This window comes from Topomyia yanbarensis, chromosome 1 (assembly GCF_030247195.1).
Source record: "Topomyia yanbarensis strain Yona2022 chromosome 1, ASM3024719v1, whole genome shotgun sequence".
NCBI classification, from domain to species: domain Eukaryota; kingdom Metazoa; phylum Arthropoda; class Insecta; order Diptera; family Culicidae; genus Topomyia; species Topomyia yanbarensis.
In genome coordinates this window covers 32,498,658-32,522,505 of record NC_080670.1, presented here as the reverse complement: position 1 = coordinate 32,522,505, position 23,848 = coordinate 32,498,658, and the positions used below count along the sequence as shown (strand labels likewise).

The following is a 23,848-nucleotide window of genomic DNA, read 5'->3' as shown; positions in this document are numbered from 1 at the left end:
GAGAGAAATTGCACATTTTATCCTTAATAAAAATCTTACCATCGAGCCTCGATCTCCCTTCGATCCCTTCAGGCCCTGCAGAGCGCGCGGTGGAGGTTGCATGCGATGCAGTGATTAATTTTGGCGTGCGTGCGTGCGGTTTTTTTTTTGGTTTGGTTTGGTTTCCAGGAATCAACGTGCAATAATTTTTGATTTCCGCGCGCAGTGAAGAGAAGAGAAGAACGATAAAAGAATGCTAATGAAAAATGATTCAGGGTGATTTATTTATTGTTGGTTTTCTGTCTCGTTTCTGGTTTCCGCTTCACTCGTCTCGTTTCTGTTTCGTCCGTCTCGCAATCTCTTTCTCGCACACGTACAGGAACAAGGCATTAGCTGAAATGATTTGAGTTTAATTTTGGATTTAAAAAGGTAAGCTTAAAAAGCTTCCAAATAGGTCAAATTCTTGCATATTTTCAGATGACTTTTTTTTAATCGAAAAGAAGATTATCTGACAATTTTCGTTATTCATAAAAAGCACAAAATTGAAAACACAAATTAAACAGGTCAGCATGGTTATGGAAATCATTTCCGATGCTCAAGAATGTGTAATTTGGCCTAATCTCGTCAGTACATAATGTAGCAAACCGCTGGCATCTGGTACAGAAGAGGTTTTAGATGTAACTCTCTGCTCTGACGGTATTACGCATGAGTTGACAAACTAGCTCGTACTAAACGAGCTTGAGTCGTCGCTATCTGATCGTAAGTACATCGTTGTTGCTCATTGAAATGGCTCGCTAGATAGCGTCACATATCTACGAACTGGGACCTTACACAACTCTACGAACTGGGACCTCTACGAAGAAGGTTTGGCGCTTACGTTTCATGGGTATCTTCCGACGATTGAATCTCCAAGTGACTTGGAAGTGGTCGTCGATAAAACAAACTCACTCGTAGCAGTAGCATACCAAGAGACTTGTCCAATTCGAGTTATGCGTGCTTCTAGAGAAACCCTTTGGTGGAACAGCGAGCTTGTCCGACTGAAAAAGTTATGTACAAAAGCAGGTCAGTTCGATTAGAACAGCTAATGGTGAATACCCGTCTGATGTAGTAATCAACTGTCTTTTTGACACACACTTTTCAGGCTAAGCGGAGCCATCACTGACGACTGCCCTTGAGTTCTTTTCAGGTAGTTCTGATTCTTGGGAATTTGTTCGTAGAATTGTGACAACTGAATCGATCAAATGGGCGTTTGGAAGTTTTACTCCGTATAAATCTCCGGAAAATGATAGAATCATTCAAGTTCTACTTCAAAAAGCATACGAGCACTTTATGCATATTTTGAAAAGTTCTTACTTTTAGTCTTGCAACAGAATATATTCCATTAGCGTGGCGGGAAACGACTGTAAAATGCATTAATGGTGGTCGTGTTACACATGAGGAGGCAAGAGCTTTAGACCAATTACTCTGACCTCCTTCCTTCTCAAATCAGTGGAACGTTTAATCAACCACTATATGCATATCACATACTACCACACTGTCACACAATGTTGTCTACAACATTGAAAAGCCTTTTTTCGTGAAAGCAATCAAGCTTAGAAGTTTTTCTTGATATAAAAGATGCTTTTGACAACATGTCTTTCGAATCCATTTTGGAAGCAGCATGAAGTCCTGGAGTATCTTTATATATCACGAACTGGGTACACGCAATGCTTAGCAACCGATATCTGTGGTCATCGGTAACCCTTTGTGACGCAGTGGAACGTATACGTCCCACCTACTTCTCTTAAGTTTTTATTGGATTTCTAGATAGCGTTGACATATGAATACGAATTCTTTCTTTTAATCAACTCTTAGGGATGTAAGGAGTACAACTAGTACAAAAAATTATGTGAATTTGTTAATTACTAATTAGTTATAAACAATAAAAATTCGAAAATGTCGTTTTTACAATAAATTCGGCTGTGTCTTAAATAAAAGTCCTAGAGATCCAAAAAAATTTATGCATGTATCTCAAACATTGAACTTAATAATAGATTTTTTTGCAGAATTTTGTGTATGTCAGTTTTTTCGACAAAAATTATCAAAATATGCAGAAATGGACTTTATTATTATGCTGGTCTATTAAAGATTCTGAGAGACAGGGATAACTTCTCAACTAGCATAAAAATAGATTATATTGTGCCCTTAACGCGCAAAACGGTTTAGTCCAATTTTTATTGCATAATACCAGGCGTTTGGTTTCTTGAACCAAAAGACAAGAGTTCGTCTTCGCTTTCTCGTCAGCAAACCAGAGCTATATTTGCTTCCCGGGACATCACTCGGGACATGTGGCTTTAGGCGTTCACATATGTCGTGTGAACTGTTTGGAATTTTTTGTGTCTAACTAGTGCTAATTTGGGTACTAGTTCAGATACATCGTCTAACTAGACACCCAGATGGTGCTAGTTACTGACGAGATGAATTCGAAACACAAAAAATACAAAACTTAATTAAAATTAGGTCTTGTACCCTTAACGCGCAAAACGGTTTAGTCCAATTTTTATTGCATAGATTATATGGTTTTTGAGGTCGCTGATTACGATTCTGATAACAGAAGTCGGAAATTCAAAATGGCGGCTACACAATGGTAGCCATTTTCTACGAAATTTCCGCATTTTGTTACAATGAGCATAAACCTCGATTTACGAGTTTTTGGGGTCGCTAATTTCGATTCTGATGTCAGAATTCGAAAATTCAAAATGGCTCCTGCAAATTTAGCCAAGCACAGTCGCCATATTGAATCCGTCATTTCGAATTTCGCCATTTTGACGCCAGAATCAGAATCAGCGACCCCGAAAACCCCCTTGTAAGACGTTTAAGGTCAATTTAAAAAAAGAACATGAAATTTAGCCAAGCACAGTCGCCATATTGGATCCGCCATTTTGGATTTTGAACGTCAGAATCTGCGAGCCCGAAAACCTATATAAAGCTAAAAGTAACAGCATTAACGACGAAAAAAATTCGTCTCGCTAAGGGTTAAGACAAGTAGAGATAGGGAAACTGAATGTCAACGGATGTCCTCAAGGTGGTGTGCTGTCACCATTTCTATGGTACCTTGTCGCCGATGGCTTGTTGAGGAAAATTTATGAGCTTAGGTTTCCGACAAATGATTTCGCCGACGATTGTCATAGATTGTCACTGGTATTCGCATTAACACACACTTCATGATTTGATGCAGCACGCCTTGTGTGCTGTTGAGCAATGGGGCCTTCATGTTGGACTATCCGTTAATCCAAATAAAACATCAATGGTGCTTTTCACGCAACGAAAGATTACAACCAGAGCTCTCTGTTGCAGTTCTTTGACACTGGAATTATTGTCGCAGATTAAGTTGTGTACGTTTAGGTAATTCTTGACTCAAAACAAAATTGGTCAGCTCACATCGATTTCAGAATCAAGAAAGCCTTCACCGCTTTCGATCAATGTAGACGAGCTTTCGGCAAATCTTGGGGACTCAAACCCAACTACATACAATGGATCTACACAACAATTGTTAGACCAATGCTGGCATTGAAGCAAATTTAGCCAAGCAAACTTAAAAAAATCAGCTAGCGCATCGCAAAAATTCGAAATTATCCCGTCGCAAACTTACAAACGACTGAGGGCAGTGAATGCTATGGTTTCGAGTGAGCCTGGTATTGACAACCAGAGGTAAATTGAATAGCGCTGGAAAATACAAACAAACAGAAATTTAAAATTGGCCACGAAATTGGATTTCAGTTTTGGTCTGGCAAGCAATTTGCAGTTACGGTAAACACAGTCAGAGTTATACCACAACCACCGAGATTATGAATCGTAGGAGGGAACTTACCACAAAGAGTACCTTCAAAAACATCGACTACCTCTTCGAGACAAGATTGTGGTTCTTCGGTCTTTTGGCCTGATTTGACATCATGCAATTATGCAAAATCAGTTTTAGAGTTATATAGAAATATTAAGAAAAAAAACTGTACCCAAACACTGAAGTAGGTAAAACTGACCGGAACTGAAGTAAACCGAAAGAATCTGGGCAATTACGGCATTTGGTACATTTTTATGCCGAGTCACTGAATTCTTATTGCCGTTGAGTGCATTAAAATCGCAGTTTGCGTTTAATCTTTTTTTATTTTGATTATAGAGGTTTTACCCTTAGGGTCATTCGCCTCTTTTCTAGTTAGAGAAATTTCTTTTGGAAAAATCTCTAACCTTATCTACGGGGTTGGGAATCGAACTCAGGTGAGCTGCGTACAAGGCTATCGATTTACCAACTACGCTTTGCCTGTCCCCAATCTTCACAACGAATCCCAAGCATTCCCACAATTGCTCGCACACTGTAACACAATCAATAAGACAGTTCTCACCACAATACGAAATTACATTTTTAAAAAGGTTTCCGTCACAGTCGCCATATAATCTTGAAGAAATTTACGCAGTCCTCAATCAAGTATGTGAAAGCATTCAGCAAATCAGTTTACAAAATCTCAATATTCATCTCAGTACAACGTGTTTGTTCAAGTGAGTTAGAATATGCACTCTAAACTCAAATAAATGACACTGAATTAAGAAACCAATAAGGAAGCCACCTACTGTCCTTATATTCGTACTGTTCACTAAGAGCATGCTTCAGACAAACTTCAGAAACCAATGATTCTTAGATCGCACTAGTTTTTTCTAAGCTAAAAAAACGAGCTACTGTGAACAGTATTTAAATCTATTGTGGTAAATTGAGCCCAGTGGCGTAGTCAGAAATTTTACGTTTTTTAAGAGGATGCACAAAAATCCTGCGAAATCGAAAAGAATTTCTATCCCAGTCCATCAAAAAGTTAGAATCGAGGTTCAAAAATATCTGTATTTTTTAAGCATAAAATTAAATTTAACACGGCACCACATGAAAGCTCAACGGAGCCGTGTATCTTTTATATTTTCATTTATATTTACTGTGAATAAATATTTTACACCCGTGCTTTTTCAGTGCGCGCTATAATCTTTTTACACGGTTTTGAAGCATTTTCAGCGTTGATAGAAAAACGCCGGGGATCATGCAGTCTATTACCTCTACAGGATTCATCAAAGTGTTCGTCGCTGGTGGTGCTCTGTAGCAAGCATATTTGCGGCTGGTGTCGATTAAGACGTTGAAAACACTATTATCTTTCACCGAACCAAGCCGAACATAATCAATAAACGAATGTAAAACGGATGGTATTTTCGTAGTTATTTGCTAGTATTCTTGGAGGTTCTTGGAACAGTTGACGCTTATTTTCGGCCGCTCAAAATTATTTACTATTCTCGTGGCGAATACAATAGATAGTTCGACCATCATTTTCGAAATTTTATGGACCATTTCCTTTTGTTCGCTTGTCTTTTGCAAAAATAATACTTGAATTAAGGAAGCATAGCAATTTTATTTTTCAGAAATAATTATTTGTTTTTGCATATTTTTAAAATATTAACCAACGATTGTCAAAGTTGTTGATACCAAGCTCCGCATAGGCAAACATGACTGATTGCGCAAGCAAAATCCATGAACGCAATGTTGCTTCAAAATTTGGATAAAGAAAATTACTAGGTTCCAGGAATTCCAAAAACACCCTGGAGTTTCAAGGTTTCAAGCGTAAACAGCCATTTTGCGATCGATTAAATGGATTCAGTTCATACTTATTAGAGTTGCAGTTATTTTTGTGTTGTTGAAATATTGTCCACCGTCAGCCAAAAAAAAAATGGGCGCAATTAGAGCGATATTGGACCACATTAACATTAAATGAAAGAAAAAAATCAAAGAAAAACCTATATAATATGTAAAAAAAAAATTATTTTAAGAATCCAAATTCATCCATTTGAAACCTTGTATCATGTGCTCGAGCTCTAGCAAATTTTAAATTTTTGTCTCTTTGAAAAAAGTTTACCATATAAAACAACAATCGCTTTGGTGCACATATAAATACGGTCCAATTTTGGTCAAATTTGGTCCCAATTTTTTTTTTGAAACCTTTATTCATTTTTGACTGACGATGGACAATATTCCACTCATGGAGGAGCATAATACAAAGTTGAAGAAATATTGAGTCCAACTAAAGTTTATGGTCATCCAAAAATTTTCTGAAATACAGAACATGAGATCTACAAGCGTAATAAGGAACAGGTTGATGAATTTTTTTTCTTTCACTACACTCCTTTAGCTTTATGACATCAAGTTCAATACAGTGCAAAATTGAACGTTCAATGTCACAGATCAACCATTAAGTTTGATTAAGTGAGTCTCTAGATCTATGAGCGTTGCCACTACGAAGAATGGCAGAAAAAACGAATCGTTTAAAAAAAGTGAAGTGAATCCCGAAATGCTTGCAATGGGGTTGACGAGTAGATGTTGGAGGAATAGTCATGAAAAACCTTAGAATATGAGCATCTTTGAACCGGGTTTGACGAGTAGATGATGAAAATTGATGTATGACGCCACTTTCAAGTGGACGATTAAGCAATATTCTCGGTAACCCTAACAATATGGGTATTTTTTGGAGTGGGCTTGATGCGTGGATGGTTGAAATCGATGTTTGGTGCCATTTTAAAGTCTAAGAGAGCGACTTCCGCTTATGCAATATTTTTGATAACTCTAATATGTGTATTTTTGGGACGGGCTTTACGAGTAGATGATGGAAATCGTTGTTTCAAGTCATCTTGAAATATAAAGTGGCAACTTCCGGTTGAATAATATTCTCGGAAACCCCTAACAATGTGGGTAATTTTAGAAAGGGCTTGAACAGTAGATAATGGAATGAAATATTTGCCACCCTTTTACCATACAAGATGGCGACTTCGGAATGAGCAAGAAAATGATTCAATTCGAAATATTTGACGGCATTTAAAAATCCAAAATAGCGAATTCTTGTTGTGTTACACTTTCGATAATTCGATTGCTTTTGCTGAATCGGATACTGAAATGGCTTCAGACATCGATTTTCGTCATCTACTTGTCAGTCCCATTGCGATTAGACAGTATTGTTGAGGTTGTAGATAATTTTGCTGTTGAAGCAAATGTCGGTCGACATCTTTGATTTAAAAATGGCTTCAGACACATCTACTCATAAACTTCGTTTTGAAAATAACAAACTTTTATTTGTTTTGCAACCTCATAGTGTACGGCACGCACTAACCTGGGTCGTAAAAAAGTTTGTTATTTCAAATTTAACTCATGAAAAGTTTCGTAAATCGAAAACGATGTGAAATGCTTCTAATTGCAACTATAACTAGGCACCGTTCAGTAGTTCTTTTCATTTATAATTACTTTCTTTCAGAAAGAAGACGTGGCCGTTGATTTTTCACCCTAGAAAATCTCAACGACCTAGGCTGGGATGGAACCCAAACCCATTGAGATGACGGGCAGTCATGCTTACCACTCAATCATAGGCGTCGTCGGTTCAAAGTTATAACTATTAAAAGTTATGGTGTTATTATCATAAATACCCAATAACTTCAAAGTCACGAGCGATAGGTCGATGATACATATATTCCGAGAAGATTTGTATCTTTATAAAATAAACAAAAAGTACTACAGATTTATTTACAATATTTAGAAAGTGATATTCATTAAATATTTTGATGAGTAATTCACAAACAACGGCCTATACCGGGCTGGCACAACGTACTTGGTAAATCGATAGTCCTGTGCGCAGTACACCTGGGTTCAATTCCCGATTCCGTCACAGTATTTTATTTACCAGAAACATACAAAAAATATTCAGGCAAAAACGGTAAAGCAGACAGCAATGATGTCTTCTGGGATGTTTTATGATGATCTAAGACCTTGAATTTGGTGATATAGTTATAGCGATTAATCTCCCTTGAAGTGGAATAGTTGCTAAAATTTTTTTTGACAGTTCGATAAACAAGATGGAGTTTTCAAAAATGTTGTTTTTTTGCGAACAATTTTACTGAAGACCAAAAATCTCTAATTATAGTACACTACAAGTTATAGACCGTTGTTTGTGAATGACCCCTTAAAACTTTTTTCAGCATACTTTCTTAAATATCGTAGATAGAGCATCAGCATGTTTCAAAAAGTTATTTGTCCTGTAAAGATATGTATCTTTCCAGAACAGATCATTGGTTATCTTTTGTAACCTAGAATTAATTTTTGCAAAAAAAAACCGAAAATTTTGAAAGTGATAACTTTTGAATAAACAAAACCGGATAACCAGCTCTAGTTGCAGCTGAACTTCTGAAGTGTTTGAAGAACATACTAAGTGTGTTCAGCAGAGATATTCGCGAAAACAATCTCAACAACTTTTCCAAAGACGTAAGATCATTTTACTAGAAAAATAAATCGAAAATCTCACTTTCAGGAGGATTAATCATCTTGAAAACACTATAGACGTATACTTATCCGTTTCAAAGTAAACAGCCAATCACTCTTTGGAGACTATATTTTTTTTCGAAAATAGTCGAATTACTTCAAAAATAAACGGGATCAGCTAATGTTGTAATCTTGAAAGTTGTCCACTTCGATAATTCAAAATTACGGAACATACCCAACTTGTCAGGATGATGTTTAAAAAGTTATATTAATGGATTGGCTTTTAAGGGCTCATCAACAAACAACAAAAATAAGATTGAAGATATTAAAGATGAAGACTTTGTGTCTTCAGCAAAGTTGTTGGCAAAAGCCTGCTCTAAAACTTTGATGAAGACATAATCCATAAATATATCTCACATTTAGGGAATCCCTAAAATCACAACACCATATGAAAGGGCTTGTAATTAGAGTTGTGGTACCGTTGCCGAAAATCCCAGAAATACCAACCCATTTTCGATACCGACATACCAGTACTGAAAAGGCGTAAGTACCGGTATTATCGGTATTACGCAGAGCATTTGTTTTTGGGATCTCCCATAAGTGACATTCGCATTGGTTTCCATTATGCGACTTAGTATCTAACCACGATCCGAGTAGGACACACAGGGATCCGATCTGAGTTTGTACTCAACGTTGTTTGATTATATGCGATTCGCATTCAAAGTCAGGTAAGAAGGAATATATTTCGTTAGGTGGATTCTCACAACACAAAAAGGTTTCTCCAAATAATGGATTGCACTTCTCCGTAATTCGATATGATTCCTTTTAGGAACTTCGAGTTAGTGTGCGGTACAAATTGGCGCACCCCGAGGTCATCATCGCTCATGTATAGGAGAAACGTGGCACAAATGTTGTTGTGTTCCATCTAGCGCACGTTTGATCGAATACGAGCTTGTTTAAAGTACGTCGCAATAGCAATTGCCCGTAGAAGAGGATCTTGTCACTTCTCCCATTTCACTGCGGAGCCGAAGAAACGGTACTGTACAATTTGTGCAGTGGATGAACAACAAAGCGGTAGAATTTGATTACTTGATTTAAATAAGGTAGATTTAAAAAAGTATTTTTTTTGCTTATACTCTAGTCGAGATTAGAAGGTTGACTGTAGCGTATGGAAGCTAACCAATAAAAGTAGTTTTGAACGTTTTATTCTACTCTAGTGTTTTCAATTTTTTTTCCCTGGCGAATATATTTCAGTATCGGTATTTTTCTGGTGCTACCGGTAGTGAGCTACCGCAGAACCGTTCCTCGCCAAAACGGGTCGGTACTAGAAACCATACTTGTAATGTCCACAAATCGATCCGAAGACGTCATTGACCCAAATTTAATGATTTAGGTGCAATTAAAAGATTGAAAACACTGCGCTCGTAAATAAGGATAGAGATTCTTTTAATTTAAAAAAGAAGCGAGAGCCTGTGGTTAGAACCACTATAATCGAAACAAAAAAAAACTATTAGAGAGTATTACGAGTAGAGATTTTTCCCACTCCTGAGAAGTTTTTTTACAAACTTTAGAAAAAAAATGTCACAAATCGCTATAACTGTATCACCCAAAATGAAGAACATGGTGCATCCATAAACACTTTTTCACTATTGTAAACCTAATCATTTTATATTAAATTTTGTCGCGTTTTCTGACTGTGTGAGTTGGTCCAGTTGGCAAAAATTTGCGCAAAATTTTTGAATGGAATTTTTTGAAGATTTTAGGTAACTTTTATTTAGACGAGATTAGTAATAGAAATTAATCATTATTTGATTTCACTTCTAAAAACTCAACCGTCATGCTTGCGGTTGTCGTAAAAAGAGTACTCCCCATTTTCCGAAGGAACAAACTGCTTGCCAAACCATAAGTTTCTAGGGGAAACTTCGATGGCATTAATTTGCGAAACTTTTCGGTGCCGATTCCGATCGAAAATATTATTCGAAGCGTTTCGGTAAAAAGTTTTAAATTTCCTTCACCACGTTTCGAAAAAATGATTACTTCAATTTCTGTCAGGCAACTTGAGCGAAGCAATTTAAAGCATTTAAAGGTTTTAAAGCTACATGAGGCAAAAGTTAAATACTATTTTCAGCTGGAATTTTTTTTCCGTGGTACAGAATCATTAACCCAGGCAACGTTAAGTTGCTTAATGAGCATTTGTATAAACTCTTTCTATTAGTAATAATCGTACACTCTAGCACGTGATAGCGTACCTAGGCCCCCGCATTTCATAATGAATAGCGTATTAATATCAATGCCAGTGAAAAACACATTCGAATACACAACCAACAACCTGTCGCTGCGGTGCATCTGTTGGAATCGTTGCTTTTGTTTTATGATATGTTGGATGGATTTTTATTTTTCGCTTTATTTTCACAAGCGGCAACAAGCCGTTTTTTCTTGTTTCTCTTGCATGTGGTATTATTTTTAATGGAATTAAAATAATGATTCTAACGAACAGCTGGAATGAGGTTCGCCATACAAATAATATTTCGCTTTTGTGCGAAAGGAAAAGGTTTAAAATGCTCGTTTTGTGCGCCGCAGTTTATGGGTGAGAATTGATTTTAAATATTTGTCGCATAGTCGAAATTAGTTAGATAATCTAAATCAACCACTCATTTTCAAACTCAAACTTGCGCTTTTACACCATTTAACTCCGAATTAAACAAAGAAACAATCAAACAATAGCCATTGTCTACGCTAGGTGTCAAAATAATGCCGAAATTGATGAGTGTTTTTTTCTTTCCACATTGCCGCGTACGATGTGCGAGAAAGAGAGTGAGAAAGCTAGTGTCCGACCGCAGAAAACCGCATCACAGTAGGCTCTGAAAATGTTCATGCAAGCGAGCGCGTTCGGTCGTTCATTCATTCGTTCGTCCGTTCCGTCTGTATTGTAGCTGTGCAGGTTTCAACCGAAGGGCGTAATCGTTTTATTTCTGTTACATGCTATAAAATATATGGTATGTTTGTTTTCGCTCGGATTTCGTTTCGATGCTTCCTTAAAAGTCGTAATGATTATTTATGATCTACTGTTTATTACGCAGGCTGTGCGATCATGCTGTAAATGCTGTCAGAAGAAAGAGAGAAAAAAAAAGTTACACATACCGGAAGACCATTCTTGCCAGGTGGACCTGTTGGACCCTGTGGGAGGTAAGAGAAAGAAGAAATAAAAGGTGAGTTAATGAGAAACCAGTCAAATTTTATTGCGGTAATTTAAAGTTAAAAGTTTGGAGAATGGAAATCTGAGAGAGTACGTTCGGTACGCGGGATATGCTCGAGATGGTGAAAAGAGCAATAATCACACCCGAAATGCATTCACTTTGGGTGATAATCGTTAAAGTAGATTGGTTCACAAGATGGAACAAAACGAAGAGGCAGGTCTCGGATGAGAGGTATTCACAGTCCTACGATTAAGTTCTAAATTATGACAAACTTTGTAGAATCCATTAACGTGAGTGGATTGAGAAAACAGAAAGTGTCTGAAATGAGACTTTAAGTTAAGTTACTGTTTCACGGAAATGAGCACCATAACGAATTCATCCGCTCATTGTTTACAAGAAACTAGAAAAGCTAGGAACATAAGATGATGCTTATGAAATGTTGATGCCCCAATGCTGTTTCAGGGCCTGTCGAAATGATTTATGAAAATGGTAGAATTTATTTAAAATATAAAAAAATTATTAATTATTAAGACAAGAAATTTTTTTTTAATGCTTTGTAACCTCATTTCTCAAAATTAGTTACCGGGTTGTTCGATTTATAACTCAATATAATTTACTCGTTGAATTATATTGAGCTATAAATCGAACAACCCGGAGAAAAATCCCGTCTCTACATGCCCCCTTATTCACTATAATTTGATGATAGTTATTTGGAAAGTTAACTAATCCTATCCATCCCTACTATGCATAGTTGGAACCTGTGTACATTTTTCGCGACATGTCAAGCCACCCGTACATTCACGCTCTGCTGAAAATGTCTCATGTCTCAAACAGGTTAGCTTCCAAGCCTCGATGGTTGGTCTCGTGACATGTCATGGAATTTAAATGCGTCATCGGTCTTGAGACTGGTCATGAGGATAATTTACCTGTCGCGCGTAAGGCGATACCAATCACACAGTTTACGAACCTGTACAAAGATGAACATTTTGTTATGGTTTGCTTGTTTGACCTGTATCTTATTCTTGATCGTTTAAGTACCGTGCAGTGGCAGATAAACGGAATGGTAGAAGCTATATAAATTGAATTATTTTGAACTTTTTCAACTTTTTGATAGTAAATGGAGTTAAAAATCAATAGTTTTAGACATTTTAAACGCACACTGGGAAGTAAATGCGTCAAAATTGAAAAATTTTCAACTTTTCACAGATAAACATTGTTTGTTATTACGAGTTAAGAGGTGTTGAAAATCAATAGTTTTAGACATTTTAAACGAGCACTGGGAAGTAAATGCGTCAAAATCGAAAAATTTTCAACTTTTCACAGATAAACATTGTTTGTTATTGCAAGCTACGAGGAGTTGAAAATCAATAGTTTTAGACATTTTAAATGCATGCGTAAATGCGTCCAAATCGAAAAAAAATTCAACTTTTCACAGATAAACATTGTTTGTTATTGCGAGTTAAGAGGTGTTGAAAATCAATAGTTTTAGACATTTTAAATGCACACTGGGAGGTAAATGCGTCAAAATTGAAATTTTTTCATCTCTTCACAGATAAATATTGTTTATTATTGCGAGTTAAGAGGTGTTGAAAATCAATAGTTTTAGACATTTTAAACGCACACTGGGAAATAAATGCGTCAAAATTGAAAATTTTTCATCTTTTACCAGATAAATATTGTTCGTTATTGCAAGCTACGAGGAGTTGAAAATCAATAGTTTTAGACATTTTAAACGAGCACTGGGAAGTAAATGCGTCAAAATCGAAAAAAATTCAACTTTTCACAGATAAACATTGTTTGTTATTGCAAGCTACGAGGAGTTGAAAATCAATAGTTTTAGACATTTTAAATGCAAATTTCACAGATAAACATTGTTTGTTATTGCGAGTTACGAGGTTTTGAAAATCAATAGTTTTAGACATTTTAAACGCACACTGGGAAGTAAATGCGTCAAAATCGAAAAATTTTCAACTTTCCACAGATAAACATTGTTTGTTATTGCGAGTTAAGAGGTGTTGAAAATCAATAGTTTTAGACATTTTAAACGCACACTGGGAGGTAAATGCGTCAAAATTGAAAATTTTTCATCTCTTCACAGATAAATATTGTTTGTTATTGCGAGTTAAGAGGTGTTGAAAATCAATAGTTTTAGACATTTTAAACGCACAAGGGGAAGTAAATGCGTCAAAATCGAAAAATTTTCAACTTTTCACAGATCAATATTTTTTTGTTATTGCGAGTTACGAGGTTTTGAAAATCAATAGTTTTAGACATTTTAAACGCACACTGGGAAGTAAATGCGTCAAAATCGAAAAATTTTCAACTTTTCACAGATAAACATTGTTTGTTATTGCAAGCTACGAGGAGTTGAAAATCAATAGTTTTAGACATTTTAAATGCACACTGGGAGGTAAATGCGTCCAAATCGAAAAAAATTTCAACTTTTCACAGATAAACATTGTTTGTTATTGCGAGTTAAGAGGTGTTGAAAATCAATAGTTTTAGACATTTTAAACGCACAAGGGGAAGTAAATGCGTCAAAATTGAAAATTTTTCATCTTTTACCAGATAAATATTGTTCGTTATTGCAAGCTACGAGTAGTTGAAAATCAATAGTTTTAGACATTTTAAACGAGCACTGGGAAGTAAATGCGTCAAAATCGAAAAATTTTCAACTTTTCACAGATAAACATTGTTTGTTATTGCAAGCTACGAGGAGTTGAAAATCAATAGTTTTAGACATTTTAAATGCATGCGTAAATGCGTCCAAATCGAAAAAAAATTCAACTTTTCACAGATAAACATTGTTTGTTATTGCGAGTTAAGAGGTGTTGAAAATCAATAGTTTTAGACATTTTAAACGCACAAGGGGAAGTAAATGCGTCAAAATTGAAAATTTTTCATCTTTTACCAGATAAATATTGTTCGTTATTGCAAGCTACGAGGAGTTGAAAATCAATAGTTTTAGACATTTTAAACGAGCACTGGGAAGTAAATGCGTCAAAATCGAAAAATTTTCAACTTTTCACAGATAAACATTGTTTGTTATTGCAAGCTACGAGGAGTTGAAAATCAATAGTTTTAGACATTTTAAATGCATGCGTAAATGCGTCCAAATCGAAAAAAAAATTCAACTTTTCACAGATAAACATTGTTTGTTATTGCGAGTTAAGAGGTGTTGAAAATCAATAGTTTTAGACATTTTAAACGCACACTGGGAGGTAAATGCGTCAAAATTGAAAATTTTTCATCTCTTCACAGATAAATATTGTTTGTTATTGCGAGTTAAGAGGTGTTGAAAATCAATAGCTTTAGACATTTTAAACGCACAAGGGGAAGTAAATGCGTCAAAATTGAAAATTTTTCATCTTTTACCAGATAAATATTGTTCGTTATTGCAAGCTACGAGGAGTTGAAAATCAATAGTTTTAGACATTTTAAACGAGCACTGGGAGGTAAATGCGTCCAAATCGAAAAATATTTCAACTTTTCACAGATAAACATTGTTTGTTATTGCGAGTTAAGAGGTGTTGAAAATCAATAGTTTTAGACATTTTAAACGCACACTGGGAAGTAAATGCGTCAAAATTGAAAAATTTTCAACTTTTCACAGATCAATATTTTTTTGTTATTGCGAGTTACGAGGTTTTGAAAATCAATAGTTTTAGACATTTTAAACGCACACTGGGAAGTAAATGCGTCAAAATCAAAAAATTTTCAACTTTCCACAGATAAACATTGTTTGTTATTGCGAGTTAAGAGGTGTTGAAAATCAATAGTTTTAGACATTTTAAACGCACACTGGGAGGTAAATGCGTCAAAATTGAAAAGTTTTCATCTCTTCACAGATAAATATTGTTTGTTATTGCGAGTTAAGAGGTATTGAAAATCAATAGTTTTAGACATTTTGAACGCACACTGGGAAATAAATGCGTCAAAATCGAAAATTTTCAACTTTTCACAGATAAATATTGTTTCTTATTGCGAGTTACGAGGATTTGAAAATCAATAGTTTTAGACATTTTAAACGCACACTTGAAAGTAAATGCGTCATAATGGAAAAAAATCTACTTTCACACAATTTTTTTTGTTATTGCTAGTTACGTGAAGTTGAAAAACGATAATTTTGGACTTTTTAGACACACATTAGTCAGTAAATGCGTCAAAATGGAAATTTTTTCAACTTTTCGCTAATTTTTTTTTTTTTTTGTTTTTTGAGTTACAGTAAGATTCCGTTTTGGCACGTTCCGTTGTTGGCATGCTCCCATTTTGGCACACGCCGATTTTGGTAACAAATGGGTTCCGTTTTTGTCAACATTCTTGTTGTACATAATAAATCTTTTAAAAATGTGCAATAGATATTTTTTGTATCAATTGACATTGCATTTGACTTTATTTCCAAACATGGGAGTCATATTAATCCTCAAAAGCCCAAATCATTTTTTTTTAATTTTGTTAAAATTGTCTTACAGTTTCAATACTTTACTGTGATAATTTTGTGATGTTTTTCGCAATGTTGTTTTAAAAAAGCGTTATGCATTTAAAGGTTAAGGTGAAGATATGCGGAAGCCACGTTGCTAGGCACCGACTCGCTTGTTTACATTAGGAAAAACTGAAATTTGAAGTGAAAATTCAAACGCACAAATGAGAGTTTCCGAACATTTTCCTTTGGTCATCTGCACATTGGCAGAAAATTTTAAGTTTTGTTAGTAAACGATTAAAGTTTTACGAGTGTTTTTGCAGTGGTGTGTGAAAAAAGTGCATTTGAAAAAGTGCAATGAAAACGAGAAGTGTTTCGAAAAGAAACCCCAAGTGAAGAGGGGCGATATTTTCGCACAAAATAGGAGCTCCAGATGGCATTCCGTCAAAAACTCGGATTGATTGTATAGGAAAATATTCTAGCTTCCTTAAGTAGCAATTTCGTGGCACACCAGCAAGTTTAGTGTGTTGAAAAACGTATTTTTATATTTGCTCATGTCAGATACATGGTTAGGCAGGGGAGAGGGGTGTGTGTGGCGCAGCAGCTATGTTGTGGCTCGCATGTATAATGTCCTTTTACACTATATGTGTCGTATTTAATGATAACAATAAGTATAGAAATGTTTTGTTTATGTATAATACAAGTGGTAGCAGTGTAACTAGTGTTAGACGGAATCAATTTTTATAGTCGAATGCAGATGAATGCGCTACACCGCATAATACAACTTCACTACAAAACTTGGCACTAAATTTGCAGTACATATCGAAAGCCCGTATTTAGGAATACAAAACTGATAGCTCCCAAATAGTTTACGATGTCTTTTTGAAAATGCATTTTCAGATATAGTGCACTTTATATTCGTAAATGTTGATTTTGCAAACCTCCCTAGGTGCCAAAATTTTCGGGTAAAAAGAAATAATAAATTTACACCAAACATGAATTCAGCGACGTAAAATTACCCCAATGTGAAGTTTTTATCAAATTCAGATCCCTTTTGAGGTTTTGACCGACTTTTTTATGGAGGGTGATCACTGTGCGAAGACTGAATTTGATAAACATATGAATAAAATTGAATTTTCTTATTTTTTCCTTTCATCTAATTCCGTTTCACACATGGTTAAAAATCCTTGAAACATTTTTGAAGTCGTAAATTGAAAATCCAAACTTTAAAAATAAGGTTCAATTTTGGCACGGTTCCGGTTTTGGCAACAGCAAAAAATAAAATTGTTGCCGAAAACGGAATCCTGCTGTACTAGGATATGAAAATCACTAGTTTTGTACATTTTAAACGCACATGGGGAAGTAATTTCGACAAAATGGAAATTTAAAAATGCGTTTAAAATTAGAGGTGTGCCCAGCGCCGCCGAGCCGGGCCGCGCCGACGGTTGCAGATAAAAATAGTAAACAAGTCGTAATAACAAACAATGTTTATCTGCGAAAAGTTGAAAATTTTTCGATTTCGATGCATTTACTTCCCAATGTGCGTTTAAAATGTCTAAAACTATTGATTTTCAACACCTCTTAACCGCAATAACAAACAATATTTATTTGTGAAATGTTGAAAGAAATACAATTATCTCATTTTCTATATTTCCAATTATCCGCCAAAGTACGGTATCCAATATTTTACCCTTTTTCAATACCGGTTCATTGTCGACACGTCACATAACAAGCAAACCTGTTTTTCTATTGTCGCGACCGTTCGCAAACGAACATACATGTCACAGTTCAGTAAATGTACAGCCGCTTGACAAACCAGTTTTGTTTTGAAACATGTACAAATTTTATGACATGTCACGGGGAAAATGTATCGTGTACACGCGCTTGTGTCACATGTCGCAAGAATCCGCAACTTGTACATGTCACGAGCAAACATGCGACCAGTCACCAGATGACTGGTCATAACCATGACATTTTCCAGCTATGCTACTATGGGCAGGTAATCCATCAACATTTGTGGTAATTCCAGAATAATTGAAAACGATTAGAAGAAAAAGGCTCTTAGCGTTTCTGCTCTTGGCAAAAACAAACTTTGCGGGAAAATAAGGTCGCTTCATGACCCCTTATTTACACTCATCTATGCCACTGTATTGCGGGCTGTTGAACAAAATGTTATCACTTATATCCCATACGGGCTTTCTTGTAACATTTTTTTTAGCATTTTATCTCATAAATTCGTATCATCAAGTAGGCAGACTTATCGCCTGTTTGGTAATACACATTGAGCTTCATTTCCGAAATACCACCATAATCGATCTCCATCTCTGAACGCTTTTAGGTTTGAGTGGCCAATGTTTCCCGAGAACAATTAAAACAATATTACCTCCTACACAAACAAACACTTATTCAGGGACCTGCTTCATTCGAAGCTAACTTGTTTATCCCATCAGGCCTCAGAAGCAATTTATAATTACTTACATTAAACCAACTGACTGCAATTAAAACGAAAAGCTCTTAAACCAACAGAAACAATTTCCACAAAAACGAAAACCCGTTGAAAGTTCCTCCTATATTCATGGTAGCAAAAATAGTTTCGCCAACCTAAACCGGGCTCAAATTTTTAAGCTATACCACACAGACAACCAGTTGGGGCAGGATCGGGCCACCATCCGGTGGTGGCAGAAGCTTAAAATCGACATCAGTTTATCATTATCAAATAGAAACCTTCTTTCTCACATCCAGCCCCCCACCCTTCCCTTCCCACCAAACCGGATTCAACATTTCCAAAGTTAAATAACACTGCTTAAACTCAATTCGGACCGGAGCTGTTTTATTCCGAATGCAGCTAGAGGAACCGAGCTGGCGGTGATGGTGATGGGTAAGTATTTGCCGTAAATTTCAACAAGTTGCAAAAGTGGCAAACAGACGTCAGACATGACGGCGGAGGCACTTGTTCTGGCAAAGTTTAATTATCAGCAGCATCGCCGTCGGGCGAGAAGAATACAGACCGAACGAAAGTCGAAATATAAGTAGATTCTCTGTGCTAGCTCGAAAAAGTGACGGAGAAATGCAGCTATCTCTATGGTTCCGATTCTCGGGTTCCCGCGTAGGTGTGTTTCTCTTTCTTCACCGCTATCAGCAGCAGCAGCAGAACATCCTAAACAAACTTTTATAATTTCATCAGCAGCTAAACAAGTTGAAAGTTTTATCTTGACTGACTACGTCAGTTTTTCGAAATTCTCTAAACTGTTCGAAGGGGGCGGGGGGGGGGGGGCGTTGACGGCTACAGGGGTAGTCGAACTCATCAAAACTAAGCAGTCGATGCAGTTTTCGAAATTTTGCCACCCACTCTGATGCTGACAGGTTGTGAGTTGGTGTGTATGTGGGAGAGAGATTTTTTCAGCAGCGACAGGAAAAAAAGAGCAAATGTAGCTTGGGTTACTGGGATGTCAGAATAACAGGGGGGTCATTGAATTTTACAAAATTGTACATCATTCAAAAATGAGGTCGCTGCATGCCCCCTTATTTTTCCTTGTCGATGATATCTCGAAGAGACGTATCATCAAGTTGATACATATAACTGAAAATGTCATAGTACAAATTTGACCAATAAGCTACAGTTAGTAAATGGTGTATTTTATTTGGAAACGGGAATACAAAATTTCTGCATTTTTAACAATTTCATCTCTTGCTTAAGATATACATTTGAGTTATTAATAATTCGTCCAGCGTAAAACGGTTTTTCTATCTACTTTTTCAAATGCTTGGTTTCGTTTCAAAACTTTTAATTTCACTGTTTTTACATTTCTTATAAAAGAAATGTATAGAATTCGCTCAAACTTTCAAGATTTTTTCCGAGGCCCGGAGGGCCAAGTCTTATATACCAATCGACTCAGCTCGACGATTTGGGACAATGTCTGTGTGTGTGTGTGTGTGTGTGTGTGTGTGTGTGTGTGTGTCTGTGTGTGTGTATGTAACGGACAAATTCTCATTCGTGTTTCTCAGCAATGGCTGAACCGATCTTATCCAAACCAATTTTAAATGAAAGAACTAAAAAACAGTATGAACGCTATTAATTTGTTTTTGATTCTGATGTTTAGTTTCCAAGATATGAATGTTTGAATGTATAAAAATGGCGTTTTTTGCAGTTTTTTTGGATTATCTGCCGAAATTGACAACATAGATTGACAATATATATGTTTTTAGACAGCTTTTACGAATAGCTTTCGAACAAGCTATAGATTGTTGAAATCGGACTATTATCATAAGAGATATTTAACATTAAATGCGGACGAAAGATTTTTATCATTTCCCATTGCCAGAAATATGACCAAAAACATGTAATCTATTATTAACGCCAAAACGTCTTATTTTAGGTCAATAGTATCTTCGGAGAATTTAATGGAGGTAATATGCCTTTTCTTTTGGTATTGTGCTTTTGCTGATTAATCCCCCTATGAGTGAGATATTTTCACAAATTTTCTTGGAAGTGATTATAACGAAATGATGTCTTCAGCAAATTTGTAGCTCTTACTTTTGCGAATAACTTTACTACAGACTTCAAATATCTATTTCGAATACTTTAAAAGTTATGGCTTGTTATTTGTTGATTACTCTTTGTCGCCTATTTATTGTTCAATATAGTAATAATCCATTGAAATAAGCTAAACATTATTTCGATAAAACGAATTTTGTATTTCATTTTACTATCTACAACCGCTAGAAATAATCACCGAACACTTCCAAGTTATCTGGACGGAACTTGTTAACTTATCAGTACAAAAATGTTCATTTGTGCGAACCTTCTGACTGCAATTCGATCTGAAACATATCGGAAAATGAAAAGCGAAATAAATAATTCCGAGCAACGGCGTAGCCAAGAGAAGGTTTTGGGGTTTAACACAATACAACCCCCCCACACCCCCCACCACCACACCCAAAAAAAATTGGATTGAAGTTGAAAATTTATTGATGCAGATCATGAGGACTTTTGATAAATTGTCGGAATGGTTCCTGATATGTAACTGATCTATTGATCTTGATTTCACAGTTGTCTAATTGCATCAATATCAAATTCCTGCCTGAGAACATTCCAATAGAAAATTCCAGAGTTCTGTAATCAATCATAATCCTCAGATTTATTTTCAAATTGATCTCGTTTTTGTAGAGATGTACTGTAATAAGGGTCTTTATTTAATAGGAAGCGAAGTTAAAATTGATTTAATGTCTATGAAACATAGAACTGCTCACCAAGAAAAATGCATAACTTTCAACATTTGCTAAAAATGTTTTTGCCTTTCTCATTCACTCTAAAATTCGTCAATCTAATCCCGACCCGGAGGGCCGAGTGTCATATGCCAATCGACTGAGTTCGTCGAGATCGGAAAATGTCTGTGTGTATGTATGTGTGTGTATGTGTGAATGTGGAAAAAATTTGACCTCTGTTTCTCAGAGATGGCAGGACCGATTTGCACAAAGTTAGTCTCAAATGAAAGGTACAACCTTCCCATCGGCTGCTATTGAATTTTTTATTGATTGGACTTCCGGTTCCGGAGTTACGAGTTGAAGAGTGCAATCACACAGCAAATTCCCATATAAACTGAAATGAAAAATCAAATTTGTATTTTTGATGCCAAATGACTTTAAAATGCATGAAACATTGAGATGTTTGACAAAAATTGACTTTTTTGGACTTTGGTACATTTTTGCCTTTCTCATATAGAATGGTTATGCAATCACTCACTAAAAATCGTCAATCATACCGGCCCGGAGGGAGTATGCAGTGAGGGGTTGCTACTTTAAAATTAAAACTAGTTTAAAATTTCTTAACAAGTTGAAAATTTTCGGCAGGACCTGGACCTCCCGGATCTTTCTCCATGATCCACCGCTGGTTTCAAGCGATGTTTCAGTATCACATAGTATCTCAAGATCGTGGCTGTCGATCCGTTGTATGTATGTGCAAATCGTACTGAACATGTAATATTCATTTCCACCATTGTATTGAACATAACCAGCCATGGAATCGTAGTCTGGACAAATGAGAAAAGCACAATTGCACCACTAAGTGGATTAAAACAGGTTTTTATTTTGGGAATGCGTCGAGTTGAGACGAAAACGTAATATGATTAATAACGAGGATAACACTTTCCAAATGTAGAGAGAAATTTATGAAAAAGGTTCTGATCGATTTTGATGAGCATTTGATTTTGTTGTATGACCAATTATATGTATAGGTCAAATGTTTAAAAACAGTAATTTAAGGTCAAGATAGCATCATCTTGAAACCGCCAATTTCGGAGGTTTAGTATCTTCAATGAGTTTTACAAAAGTTAAACAGCGCATCATTTGATAAAATAATTTTGACGGTATATCGTCCAAGAAGTATTTATGGTGAATTTTCTCAGGTTAATATTCATGACTACAATAAAGTCTCAACAAATTCGCTAAAGACACGAACTCTGTTACTATTTTCTGAAAAATTAATTCTGCATAATTTTAAAACTTCAAAAATTACGGTTTCGGAATTATGCCGTTTGGGCAGTAAGATCGATTTTTACCAAACCCCCACCAATTGTAAAATTGGTATTGTAAAAAAACGTAAGGGCGATACTTTAATGCTGATAGGTGGGGCCGAAAATCGCCAAAGGGACGATACTATCATTTTGTCAATTTCAATAGCAAACTCAAATTTTAATTTAATAATTTCAAATACTTCATGAAGTTTTGGATTTCGATCACTGCATCATGCAATCTAAGATGTAAAAAACACAATAGTTCTTAAATGGGAAATAAAACCAAGACTGGAAATATTCACTGTTGATTTTATTTGAATGGTGTCACTACTAGTATCGCTTTTTTCAAGAAAAAGCGTTGATTTCTTAGTTCTCAGTCGCGTTGGAAATTTGAGTAAAGTATAAACTTCAAATCGATTCAAAAAAAAAATCGATTTTTTTGGCTCAGTACAATATATAACCCCTTTAGGAAAATTCAGTTTTCCCACCACAATTTAGATATTTTATTTATTTATTCCTTCGTCTTTGGCTAATTCTGCCATACAGACTGTTACTTAAAATTATTTAACATGTACAGTAGAGTGCCCAGAAAAATAATGAATTTTTGAAAAGTCACTCGACCCACCCCTGAGTCGATTCCTAGTCCCACCAGGAGTACTTGCTCCAAATTTGAAGCAAATCGGACAAGTCTAGCTACCGGACCAAGGTGCCTGAAGTTTGTATGGGATTTTTCGACGATTTATATGGAGAAAACCCACTAGCTCGCATTTTCACCGCTAGGTGGCACTGTATGCAAGTTATCAACTCATGTGCCGGAGGTTCTTTTTAAAAAACAAACCTCTTGCTACTATGGTCGAATCAAGAATGAATTTTTATTTCTAACAAAATTGTTACAGAGGCCTGAGCTAATCGAACCTACATTAATGATGACGCTGCGCTGGTGCTGCTCGTCGGGTGCTGCTGCGTCGGCAATTAATGTGTCTCCGATTTCGGACTCCGACTGGTGTCACGCGCACCTGTTTGCGCGTGGCGAAATATTTTTGAAGCTCCTGGCCAGGTCCGGTGATAACTGCTCCTTCCCTGGGTGTTGAGCCTCCTGGGTCAACGTTAAATTGCTGGTACTGCTAAATTCGTAGAAGCCGGTCGATAGTATTGAATATTTTTTGTTACTATGTGATTTTCCACAGGTAATCGTTTTGCTTGGTCTATGTGAACAATTGTGCCTTGGTTCCTAGATTTGATCAGAATGTAAATTATGATTATAACTATGGCTATTGACGAAATTGAGAAGCCTCCTATGAGAGACCAGCTGTGTAATGCTGTGTCTGATTGAAGATGTGCTAGCTGTTTCAGATGCTGGTGCTGTAATTGATGCAGCGTGTAGATGTCGAGTTTGTGTTCGATGTTTTCTTCTGCCACTATCAAACTTGATGAA

At 36.0% G+C, this 23,848-nt stretch overlaps 1 protein-coding gene across 1 annotated transcript in view; it reads right to left on the bottom strand.

Moving 5' to 3' along the window:
* Positions 1 to 23,848, bottom strand: part of LOC131694766 (collagen alpha chain CG42342-like) — a 259,583-nt gene that overhangs the window by 100,576 nt on the left and 135,159 nt on the right. Inside the window, exons 4-5 of the mRNA XM_058983270.1 lie at positions 11,426 to 11,461; positions 40 to 75 (exon numbers count right to left, since the gene is read on the bottom strand). Of these exons, the coding sequence (XP_058839253.1) occupies positions 40 to 75; positions 11,426 to 11,461 (72 nt within the window). The remainder of the gene's footprint in view (positions 1 to 39; positions 76 to 11,425; positions 11,462 to 23,848) is intronic.